This window comes from Centropristis striata, chromosome 2, assembly GCF_030273125.1.
Source record: "Centropristis striata isolate RG_2023a ecotype Rhode Island chromosome 2, C.striata_1.0, whole genome shotgun sequence".
NCBI classification, from domain to species: domain Eukaryota; kingdom Metazoa; phylum Chordata; class Actinopteri; order Perciformes; family Serranidae; genus Centropristis; species Centropristis striata.
The window spans coordinates 37,452,138-37,463,763 of record NC_081518.1 but is presented as its reverse complement, the minus strand read 5'-3'; the positions used below and the strand labels follow the sequence as shown (position 1 = coordinate 37,463,763).

The window sequence follows — 11,626 nt, the reverse complement described above, 5'->3', positions numbered from 1 at the left end:
AGCTGCAAGGTGCCTCTGTAGTTTACGTTGAGTGCTGCAGAGAGCTGCAGATGAAAGGAGCAAACAGAGTTTGATAATGAATGTCCAACAAGTAGGACCCATCTCAGACAGCGCACTCTCAGCGGGGTGCCTGCGCTAACCTTGAGCGCAGCACCCCAAACCTCAGGCAGACGCTGGAGACCAGACTCCTTCAACTTGGCCGCCCCTGAAAAAAACGGGGGCTCTCAGATGTGAGCTTTAATCTTCCTGTCAATTAAATCCTGATTGACACACACACACCCCCACACACACATGGTCACGCACATGTGCATGATGCCATCCACTTCCTCAGTTAAATACTTCTCGTTTTGGCTGAAGGACGCCTTTTCTAATTATTTACTAATCCTTTCAATGTATGAGTCAATATGAGACTTTGCATTGCTATAGTATGGCTGTACAAAGTGAGCCTCTTAATGGTAATGTCTCTATTAATGAAAAGAGGTAATCCACCTTTATTTGTCCCCCCTTCGTCTCAGAGGAATGTGTGATTACAGGTTGTAAATGTATAACTCGACATCATTGGAAGAGTGATTGTTCTCTTCATTTATTTAGCATCGAGAACTATAATAAACATAATTCTCTCAATGCTTGTATGACGTCTATATAAATAAAATTAGTGGACAGAGATTTTTGTTGCATCATTTGCTAGGGGACTAAGAATCCTCACTGCTATTTGCTTTGAGTAAGCTTTCTATAAATGCTGATTCATTAATATGTAATCGTACAGTCCGGTATGTAGGATTTAGTGGCATATAGCAGTGAGGTTTCAGATTGCATCCAACTGAATAAAACCCTCCCCAGGCATGCCCGAGAAGCCTCATGTAATGCGAAAGGCCCATTCTAGAGCCAGTGTTTGGTTGGTCTGTTGGTAGAGTTGGTTGGCCCCAACCAAAGGGTTGGTGGTTCGATCCCTGACCGTCGCAGCCTACATGTCGAAGTATCCTTGAGCAAGATACTGAACCCCAAATTGCTCCTGATGCTGCGTTCATTGGTGTGTGAATGAATTCCTAATGGTGGCAGGTGGGACCGTTTAGGGTAGCCTCTGCCACCAGTATGAATGTGTGTGTGAAAGGGTGAATGAGCACAGTCTGTAGTGTAAAGCGATTTGAGTGGTTGCAAAGCGACTAGAAAAGCGATATATAAGTGCAGGTCCATTTACCATTCTGGGCTACCGTAGGAACATGGTGTTTCAACATGGCAGACTCTGCTTCCTATAGACGGCCGTGGCTCAGATGATAGAGCTGTCAGTGATTCAATCCCTGGCTCTGGTAGTTTACATGTCCAAATATCTTTAGGCAAGATATTCAACCCCAGGTTGCTCCCGAAGTTGTGGCCTCCATGAATGAATGCAAGTGAGTGGATGTGCAGGTGGCACATTGTATCCCCGGCCACCAGTGTATGACTGTGTGTGTGGATGGGTTAATGCTGACCTGTAGTGTAAAAGCCCTTTAACTAGAAAAGTGTGATGCAGGTGCAGTCCATTTACCATTTCTATTTAGATTTGAAGGGCTGATTCTAAGCTCGAAAAAAAATGCAATAATTCTTAGTTTCAGGTGATAATACATTTATGAAAAGTACAAATATGAATATTATATTCTATTTTTACCAATAAATCCCCCTCAAGATTTAGATTTTTTACAAAATGTCATGGGTTCATCCTTGTCCTAATGCTACACCTTTCCACCAAGTTTCATGACAGACAGACAGACAGACAGACAGACAGACAGACAGACAGACAGACAGGACAGACAGGACAGATGAACGGACGGACGGACGGACGGACGGACAGACAGACAGGACAGAAATAATAATGAATATGGAATTCCAGTATATCTTCCATATAGTGCAAATGCATATGTATCAGATAATTAGCATCAAATAACTGATCAACACTAAACTAAAAGAAAAACTGACACATTAACACACATCAGTCTGATCAGAACTACCTAAAGAAAGGAAGTTATTTGATGGGTTTGACAGGATTTTTTTTGGCCCATGTTCCATCTGCTAGTATAGAGTGGGCAGGATTTATGATCTATACTGCAGCCAGCCACCAGGGAGCGATCAAGATGTTTAGCTTCACTTTGGGGGAGCTTTAATGTCTTCTATCTTCGTATATGTCTATAATAAAAACATATTCCAAAATGTATCTCGAGTTAATTTAGGGTTAGGCAGTCAGTACAAAATACCCTCTTAATTTTACTCTCCCTGATAAAATTGGTATTCTAGTGTTTAAGAACAATTATTTAGTTAATTGATAAAATCGCATATAGATTGGATTATTTTAATTGCTGTTAAAATGCATGTGACTGTGTACATTTCTGTCATATGCAATTTTGATTTAACCCATAAGAACCCAGACCTATTTATCCTTAAAGGAAACTTATGGGGGATATACCACAGAACAAGTGGACCACATATTTAAAAAAAAAATACTACCTCTAAATGTCAAAGATCTGTGATGTGACATATACGATACATTAGGCGTTTATGGTATTTATGTTTATGATATTTCTTATTTTTTTCACATTCACATTCACACAGTCACATGACCACCACACCAGCGTGTTGAGTATACGTCACTTAGGGATTTAATGAGTTAAGGTGAAGCAAAAAAGCTGAATATGGGAGATTACAGAAGATTTAAAATGTTTGTTACACGGGTGTCACCATGGGTTCTTATGGGTTAAAGAATTCAAAGAAGTTTTTTCTTTGTTTTTATGATTATGTTGTGCGTTCTTTAAAAGTTTGCAGTATCAAAAAAATAAATCTTTACTTGTGAACATGAGGACATTTATAATTTGTTATGTATAACAACTTGCATGTAGATTTACTTGAGAATTCATGGAGGATGAGTCGTGCTGATTTGCTTCTGGGAGTTCCGTGTCTCTGGCAAACTAATCAATTCAAATACTGTACATCAGTGCACCTGGCCTTACACTGAGCTCACCACATGTGCTTTTGATATCTGCACAGAAAGAATGCACAGCGATTAAACAACTGGAGCCAAAGTATTCTATCTCTGCTATGAGAGTGGGCTGCATCCAGCACTGAGCTGCGTGCTGTTATTCATTGACATACAGTTTAAAACTGACTTGGGCGGACAAGGTTATTTAGTACTGGGCAGCAGTTTTTAGTGCAGCACACAGAGCTGAACTGACTCCATATGGAGCGAGACCTAACTTTCATGCCCAGTAAAATGCAAGCTGAGGAGTCGATCTTTCAGGCCAAGTTTAAGTCAACCTATCTGTGTGTCCATGGTGGAAAAAGGAACACTAGCTCTCATCCTGATTGTCTGTAAAGTGATTTGGAGGAACACAAAGACCCCGAATAGTTCTCTGTCTTGTTCCAGATATTGAAATATGCCTTGAGAACAAACTAAAAACAATTTTCAGCAGCAGATGCCTATTAACAAGTCAATTTTTTTTAATCCAAACTGAGGACATAATGGTCAGACACTGCAGCCTTTGACCCTTGACCCTTTGCTAATACAATGCAAAAACCTTGTTTTGCTGCAAAAACAATTGTTGTTTTGTATATATTTAAAATAAAATATAATATTCTGCCAACTCATCATTAAGGGGTAGGACTAGTTTTTTTACTTCACTTTCCTTTCCTTTTTTCCCCAATTTTTTTGCTTTTTTGTTTTGATTTTTATTTATTCATCTATTAATATTTAAACTTGTTTTTTTTATTGCTTGCATGTTCAAAATAAAGACAATCAATCAAAAAAAATCAATCAATCATATTCAAACTCATGTTCTTAATTCCTAGATAGCTAACTCTTTTGAGATATGAGGTTTACAAGTGACAAAAGAAAAAAGTTCAGACTTTATTTAATACTTATTTGTTCGTAATTCAAAGTTAATGTGTTACAGCCTTTGGCCACAAATGTTAAAAATTAAAATTACTGCCTTATGACAACCAGCTGAGTTGTACTTTACATCCATGTCTGTCCAGTCTCAGATGTAGCCATGACTGTATACAATGCATCAAATATGAATGTTGTTTCAGAGAAGCTAAGAGTTCTAAAAATTTGATCTTCACTAACATCTTTAACCTGCAGCAGGAGATCTGTACATTCACCACAGTTTAAAGGTGGGCACCCAAGATTAGTGTCACCAATTCAGTATCCAACCATATGTTTCACTTTCTGATGACCTTTTGAAATATGATGCCATTACTTCATAATTTTGTCCCATTACAATTTGAAATTGGTATGAAATTTTGTCATAATAAGTGAATTAAGTTACAGCCAAAAACATATGATGTGCAAAGGTCACAGTGACCTTTGACGTCCAAAATCTAATCAGTGCGTTCAAGTCGATTTTTGTGCCAAATTTGAAGATGTCTCCTTTAGGTGTTTCTGAGATATCACTTTTACAAACAGGGCAGGGAGACATAATGTCTCCGACCATGGCTGTCACATAAAAATGGTATAAAAAACCCTTGTGTTTCTTGGCTAGTCCTGGCTCAACAAGATTTCTTCATTGATAGTGAAGGTTATACAGTCCAAATGGATAAAGTTGGAGCCACATGTTTTTCTTGCGCAAGGTGATAATAATTCTGTTGCAACAGAGAATAGAAATTCTCTGAGATGTCTTTTGGGACTATATCTGTATTTTCTTTATTGACAATTTCTTACCTTCTTTCTTATCCATCCAAACTTGTCTGGACCCCCTACTGTGTTTTGGATGGTAGAACTCCACGTTAGAGCTTCACGTAGGATGCCTGACAGAGAGCACTCTGCATTACACTCCCCTTGGTGGAGTTGCCTGTTTCTTAGACAAGAGGAAGAAGGAGAGTGAAAAAAAGAAATTCACTTTAGAAAGTTTTATTCCAGTCTGTCTTTGATTACTTCTGCCTTTGTGTGTATGAGGATTTTTCCTCTACAGGACACACTGAAGAAACACAAGAATCCAATCATGGTCCTCAGGAGGGGGCTGTAATAACAGTAATGACAACTCATCTGACTGTCCAAAAAGTCATTCTTGCACTTATTCTTTTCTTGACATCAAAGAATGCAAGGGGAGCAGGAAGCAGGCCCAGTATGAGCTGTTTCCAGGGTTGTGTTTTATATGCACTTTTTGAAGTTTACATCAGATACAAAGCATGTTGGCAAAGCTACAAGTTCCTTATTTATTATGGGCCTAATTTAAATATTGTTTTCCTGGTAATGATGATACTTTTTATATGTCTTTTTAAGCAGAAAAGTCTGACCAGGGACAGGGGTGACCCCTGTGGTGACATTATTCTTGGGTAGAAATCTGTTTCCGTAATACATCTGTAGTATTTTATTGTAACTTGTTATCATGCTGTTTTGAATTATCCCTGACAATTGAACTAATACATGAATAATTCAATACAAATCATCACATTATACGGGTATTTAGAAAAAACCAATAAGACCACTCATACCAGTCTTGTTACCATCAAAGGATTTTCACTTAAACCACCGAAAATGAGTTGTACAATGTGAACATAGAGAGGGTTGGGGAAGTGGGTAGGTTGACAGGAAGAAGTCAGCCTCTGAGAAATAAAAGGCCATATAGAAGTGTGATGAAAAGGAGCATAAAGAAATGTGAGAAAAGGCAAGGAAATAAAAAGTTCCGGCCCCTTGAACAAACCAGATTGGTTTATTTATGCAACAGTTCCACCAAGTGGTTACACAAGCTACTTGCAGGAACTGCCAATATGGTCCTGCAGCTTCCTCCTTCGGTATATTTATTCAAATAGTTTTTTTTCTTTTTCTTATTGTTTGTTATCAAATGAACCTTTTCTATTCAATAGTGCCAGGGCTTCTGCTTTTTAAAAAACTTTACTTCCTCTTTATTGTCTCCCTAATGCACTGAAAACCCGTGTGACTTTGCATCACAGTGGGATTTGTCAAAGTATGCTCAGCCTATGAAATATTGCTTTTGTTCTAATTATAAATGAAAAAACCCCAACAAAGAGAGGGGATTTAACTTTTGCAGTGTAGTGCATTGTCATCATTGGGATGGAATTGTGTTTAAGTTTCATCTCATTTGCTGGTAAGTTGTAGTTTGCAGTTTATAGGAGGGACTTGGTAAAAGAATAAGTTTCGCTTTCAGCTGTGAAATGAGGAAGAGATGAGTGTTAAGTAGTGCCGCGTCTCTGCCCAAATGCCAGATGGAGGGAAGAAAACTCTGTTGTGGAGACTCTACAGTAAGTGATACTCTTACAGTGGCGTTATTATGTGTTGCTTGCCTTTTGTGGTTAAAGTCCCTTGATAAATCTTGTGTTTTGGCACAAAAATGTTAGTGTTATGTTTATGTTAGCAATAATACTCATCAGAGTGAAACTGGAGATGACTAATAGTTGCATGACGACATGTGGGTGTTCACTGTACCACCTTGTGTTATTGGAAGGAGCATCGGTATGCATTGGATGTCTCTGAGTATGGACGCTGACATGCAAACAGCATGTTTGCCCAGGAGCTTGTGCTGAGACAACGGACAGAGATACTGCATGCACTGTGCAGCAGCGGGTCAGCTGAACGTCTGGAACAGGTGCTGGATATACTGCTGTCCCAGGGGGAGCTCACATGGGAGGACTACCAGAACATACAGGTACCGGGAAGGACGCTGTACAACAGTGCCAGACAGCTGCTCGACCTGGTTTATACAAAGGGTGTGGATACCTGCCGGATCTGCCTTGCTGCTCTCAAACAGGTCCTGCCTGAAGCGCAGGGAGTTTGCCTTTCATATTCAGAATGCTGTACAAATCTAGAGGAAAAACAAGAGAACCAGAACACATGTACTGAGACTATTCTGACTCAAAGGCCAAATCTGGTCAACAAGCTACAAGGCTGCATTGATGGTGCTCTAAATGCCCTTGTCACATCAGGACACTTCACCTCAGTAGACTGCGATGAAGTGCAGCTACCTGTATACACCCCCTCTCAGCAGGTAATTATATGGCCCATGTTTTATACACAGTAGTACCGTGGCATCCTGTTATTGTTCTTTATCATTCAGTTGTCTTGGAATAAAAACTGTTTTTTTGCATTGTTTTTATTGGCAATTTTGGATGTTATGTACAATCTGAAGCTGGGTCTGGTTTTCATTAAAAACCTCCGACTGCTTCCTTTTAACTGATTAACATATTCACCGTATAGTTTAATCTCAGTTGAGGCGAGTCTGAATCAAGGAAGTTTTTTTTAATAACTATATAGAATGAGCTGACAGTTTGCTTATCTAGGTCATATAGAGGCATCAGCATTACATTGATTGTTTAATTACCAGTTAGGAACACCTTGCAGTTGCTTTAATATTGAATCTGTTGCCACTCTTATGTCAATCAGGCAAGGCATTTGCTTGACCATGTCAGATCAAAAGGGGAATCAGCGGCAAAGGTTATACTGAAGTACATTGAACAAAAACAGGAATCTGGATCTCCAGTGAACCAGGAGAAATGGACTCCTCCCAAAGGTGCGTCATGCTTAAACATGCTGAAAACTATTTTCTTTTTCTGTAATGGAAGATTCTACAATGCACATGCAAGCTGAAATCTACACAAAATGCACGTCCTTGTATAATCTTGTGTAGGATCTGTAGAAAATATACAAAATATATGAATTTCCTTAGAAAATATGGAAGCAGCGGAGCTCCAAAAATAGAACTTGGTTGAAAAAACTTATTCAAAAAAGGGCAAACACCATTTGTGGGCCCATATTTCAGAGTGACAGAATATTTACAAATACACAGTATTTACCATTTTGCTATTTATAGTTTATCTCATGTGGGTGCTTTTTGTTACAGAGGTCTTAAAGTATCAGAAGAAGCTCAGCAGTTCTGTATCTGCTCAGTCTTGCTTTCTCAGTACTTATGGAGGCACCAGCCACATGTCTCTGGATGACATCTACACTGAAGGCCAGCTGGAACTTGCTCATGACTGTGCTGATGTTCATGGGCCTTTGGGCCTGGAGGACATAGTTGGTGCAGCGGGTACAGTGAACAAGGAGGCCGACACGGTGCTAGTGTGTGGGGAGGCAGGCAGTGGGAAGAGCACCTTACTCCAGAGGCTGCACCTGCTTTGGGCTCGGGGGGCAGCTCTCCAGAACTTCCTCCTTCTGTTTCCATTCAGCTGTCGCAGGTTGAACACAGAGCAACGGGAAATGTCAGTCCAGGAGTTACTGTTTCAGCACTGCTGCTGGCCTGACAGGGAGCAGGAGGAAATTTTCCAGTTCATCCTGGACCACCCACATCTCATCCTGTTCACTTTTGATGGCCTTGATGAGCTCAAGCAGAGCTTTTCAGATGAGCACAGGGTCTGCTGCCCCACACAGCCTGCTCCTGTTCACGTACTATTGTTCAACTTAATCCAGGGTTCCCTAATGAAGGGAGTGCGGAAAGTGGTGACCAGTCGCCCAGAGGCAGTGGGCCCCGTGTTGAAGAAACACCTCTGCAAAGAGGTCCTCCTGCAAGGCTTTTCCCCAAGTGGGATTGACTGCTTTGTGAAGAAACACCACAGTGACCCCACTGTGGCTGCTAAAGTTTTGGAGTCTCTACAGACAAACACAGCTTTACTTGGACTGTGTCATAGTCCAGTCCTCTGCTGGATTGTCTCACAGTGCCATAAGGAGCTGCTAGGCTGTGGAGAGGGCAGCCCACAAACCATCACAGATGTTTACCTCATGATCTTACAGCACTTTTTGCAGCACCAAAGCTCCCTGAAGAGCACCACAGGGCTAGGTTGGCTTCAGGAGCACCTAAAAACAGTGTTGCATCTAGGAAAGCTTGCCTTTGATGGGATAGGAGCCACCTGTTACATCTTCTCAGGTACAGACCTGGAGACTTGTGGTGTAACTGAGAAGGATATCTGCATGGGCTTTCTCATACAAAGCAAAGATATATCCTCAACCAACAGTAAACGCTATGAATTCCTTCATGTGACTATGCAATGTTTCTTTGCTGCTCTGTACATCGTTTTGTCAAATAACATTGACCGCTCAACTATCCCCAAGCTCTTTGAGCCCCAGCACATTAGAGATACAGGTCTGAGCAGCACATGTTTCATGGCCTGCTTGCCGTCTACTGACCAACAAAAGCTGCCTTTAGAGGCGGGAGATGTAGCAGCTGAAACACCAAATCTCCAAATCGCAGCCACCTTTGTGTCTGGACTGCTGTCCCAGCGCCATCGCACCCTGTGGCTCCACTGCTGCCCCAGTGCTGTGATGGAGAAGAAGGTCAGACAGGTGGCTCGATGTCTGTCCAAAGGCATGCAGAAACACTTTAAGTCAATCCCTCGAGCTGTAGAAGGGGAGAAAAAGAGCATGCATGCAATGCCCGGCTTTGTCTGGCTTATCAAATGTATCTATGAGATGCAGGAGAGCAGGATTGCTAAAGATGCTATGAGTAAGCTACAGGTGGACCACCTGAAACTGACCTACTGTAAGATCGGCCCTGTAGAGTGCACTGCTCTAGCCTACGTGCTCCAGCATTTAAGGGATCCTGTCGGCCTCCAGCTGGACAACAACTCCGTAGGCGATGTTGGAGTGGAGCAGCTTCTTCCCTGCATGCACATTTGTAACTCCCTCTAGTAAGTATGAAATCCATCTGTTCATTATAGTGAACAAAGCTTCTACAATAGCATTTATTATAAGACAAAAATACATGTTACGCTCATTTTACATATATTTTTCCTTTATCAGCCTCAGAAATAATAACATTACAGATGAAGGGATCCGCAAACTGCTGGCTAAAGGTATCCAGTGTGACAACTTCAGGAAAATTGCGTAAGTGTTGTCAAGATGATTAACAACACAATCAGGAAGCCACAAATGATCAATTACCTTTTACAATCATTTTGTTGTTTTTTTGTCTCTAGGCTCTTCAACAACAAGCTAACTGATGCTTGCACACAGCACTTCTCTCATCTATTGAAGACCAAGCAGGATTTCCTTTCTATAAGGTAACCACATGCAATATTTTCAGCACTCATTTAACTGACACTAAATGAACTATAATAACACAAAGTCTGTGTAATGTAATGTAAAAAGCAAATAAAAGTCTCCATTCTCCTTTAGGCTTGGCAACAATAACATAACAGAAGAAGGTGCAAAGCAGCTGGCAGAGGGACTGAAATTAAACCGTTCACTGCAATATTTAGGGTAAAAGTCTTCCAGCGAAATTCCATGTGTCCTATAATTGGTGGTCTATTTCCATTTTACAGTCTTTCTTTGTGTTCTCAGGCTTTGGGGCAACAGGATAGGTGATGCAGGAGCAGAGGCTCTTGCAGACGCCCTAGAGAGCAGCAAAACTCTGGTGTGGCTTAGGTAATATTTACTTTTAATATTGACACATTAGACTAAAGATAGTGTGGAAATTGTATTACAAAACATATTCAAATATATCCCACTTTTGTATTGCATGAACACAATTGTATGCATATAATGGCAAATGTTTCTGTAAGCTACCAAATAGACATGTCTGCAGCTTTTAGATATAATAAATACATCTCCCTTAGCTGCAGACTATACTTTACCTGGATATAATTATACTTTTATCTAACAGCCTGGTGGGCAACAGTGTGGGGAGTACAGGAGCATGTGCCCTCGCTAACATTATCAAGAACAGTACGTCACTGGAGGAGATTTGGTAAGTGTAGGAGACAAGTTGTACTTGTATTAATAATACACATGTCACCCAAATGGCTGATTCGACATTTAAGCACTCACTGTATGGTAATCTTTAAATTACTCAGCCTTTTCTTCACCCTCTTATTTCCTGTAAAAGGTTGACAGACAACTGCATAACCAGAACAGGGGTGGAATGTCTGATTCAAGCCCTACAGCTTAATACTCATGTGAAATCTGTATGGTATGTAATATTCACACTGTTTCTTTTGTGGTTACATGTGATTGGTGATTGATTGGCTGCATCCTGGATTTGATAGCTGTACTGTTCATTTAAGAGCCAAGATAAACTGTTGTTGTTAACACTGCATCCTGTTTTGGCTCAACTAAAATGTTATTTTGCTTCAAGCTTCAATTCTTTATATTGTCACTGATTGATTTTGTGTCTTCCTATTACACTGCAGGTTGAGAAACAATGACCTCAGTTTGGAGGAGGTGGAGGAGATGACACAACGGGAATCAAGATTGACTTTCTAATTTTGTGTTAAGTTGGCCAAAGACTGTATAATGTTGTAAGAACTATTTCTATTTATTATAGCAAATAGTTAATAGTGAAATGTGTTTTTTTTCTTCTAAAGTGGATTTTGGTTTTCTGCTTAGATGGAATAAATATCATTTTTCAGGGTTTTTGCAAATACACAGAAAATGTCTATCTTAATCTTGGGTTTCGTTTTTAAATGTAGGTGTACTGTACATGGTGATAGGATCATATGATACCATGCCACCACCAAGGGCACAACCATCACTGTGACTACAACTAATAACAAGAAGTTTAACTGAAGCTAAGTTGTTTGTAGTCAGTGGTGAAACCATACAAAATCACTTAAGTCACAGTTTTAAGGGATTACTTTTCTTGAGTATTTAAATGTGATGATATTTTAGAATTCTAATTCACTAGAGGGAAATATTGTATGGCAGCTTTAGTTAGTA

At 40.2% G+C, this 11,626-nt stretch overlaps 1 protein-coding gene across 1 annotated transcript; it reads left to right on the top strand.

The window, feature by feature from the left end:
* The first annotated feature begins 6,213 nt into the window (after nt 1-6,213).
* On the top strand, nt 6,214-11,302 carry nod2 (nucleotide-binding oligomerization domain containing 2). Its single transcript, XM_059350557.1, has 11 exons — nt 6,214-6,225; nt 6,429-6,968; nt 7,364-7,490; nt 7,821-9,600; nt 9,713-9,796; nt 9,889-9,972; nt 10,088-10,171; nt 10,253-10,336; nt 10,575-10,658; nt 10,797-10,880; nt 11,101-11,302. Exons 2-11 carry the CDS (start codon nt 6,483-6,485, stop codon nt 11,171-11,173), a joined length of 2,970 nt encoding a protein of 989 aa, XP_059206540.1. The 5' UTR covers nt 6,214-6,225; nt 6,429-6,482; the 3' UTR covers nt 11,174-11,302.
* The last annotated feature ends 324 nt before the right edge of the window (nt 11,303-11,626 follow it).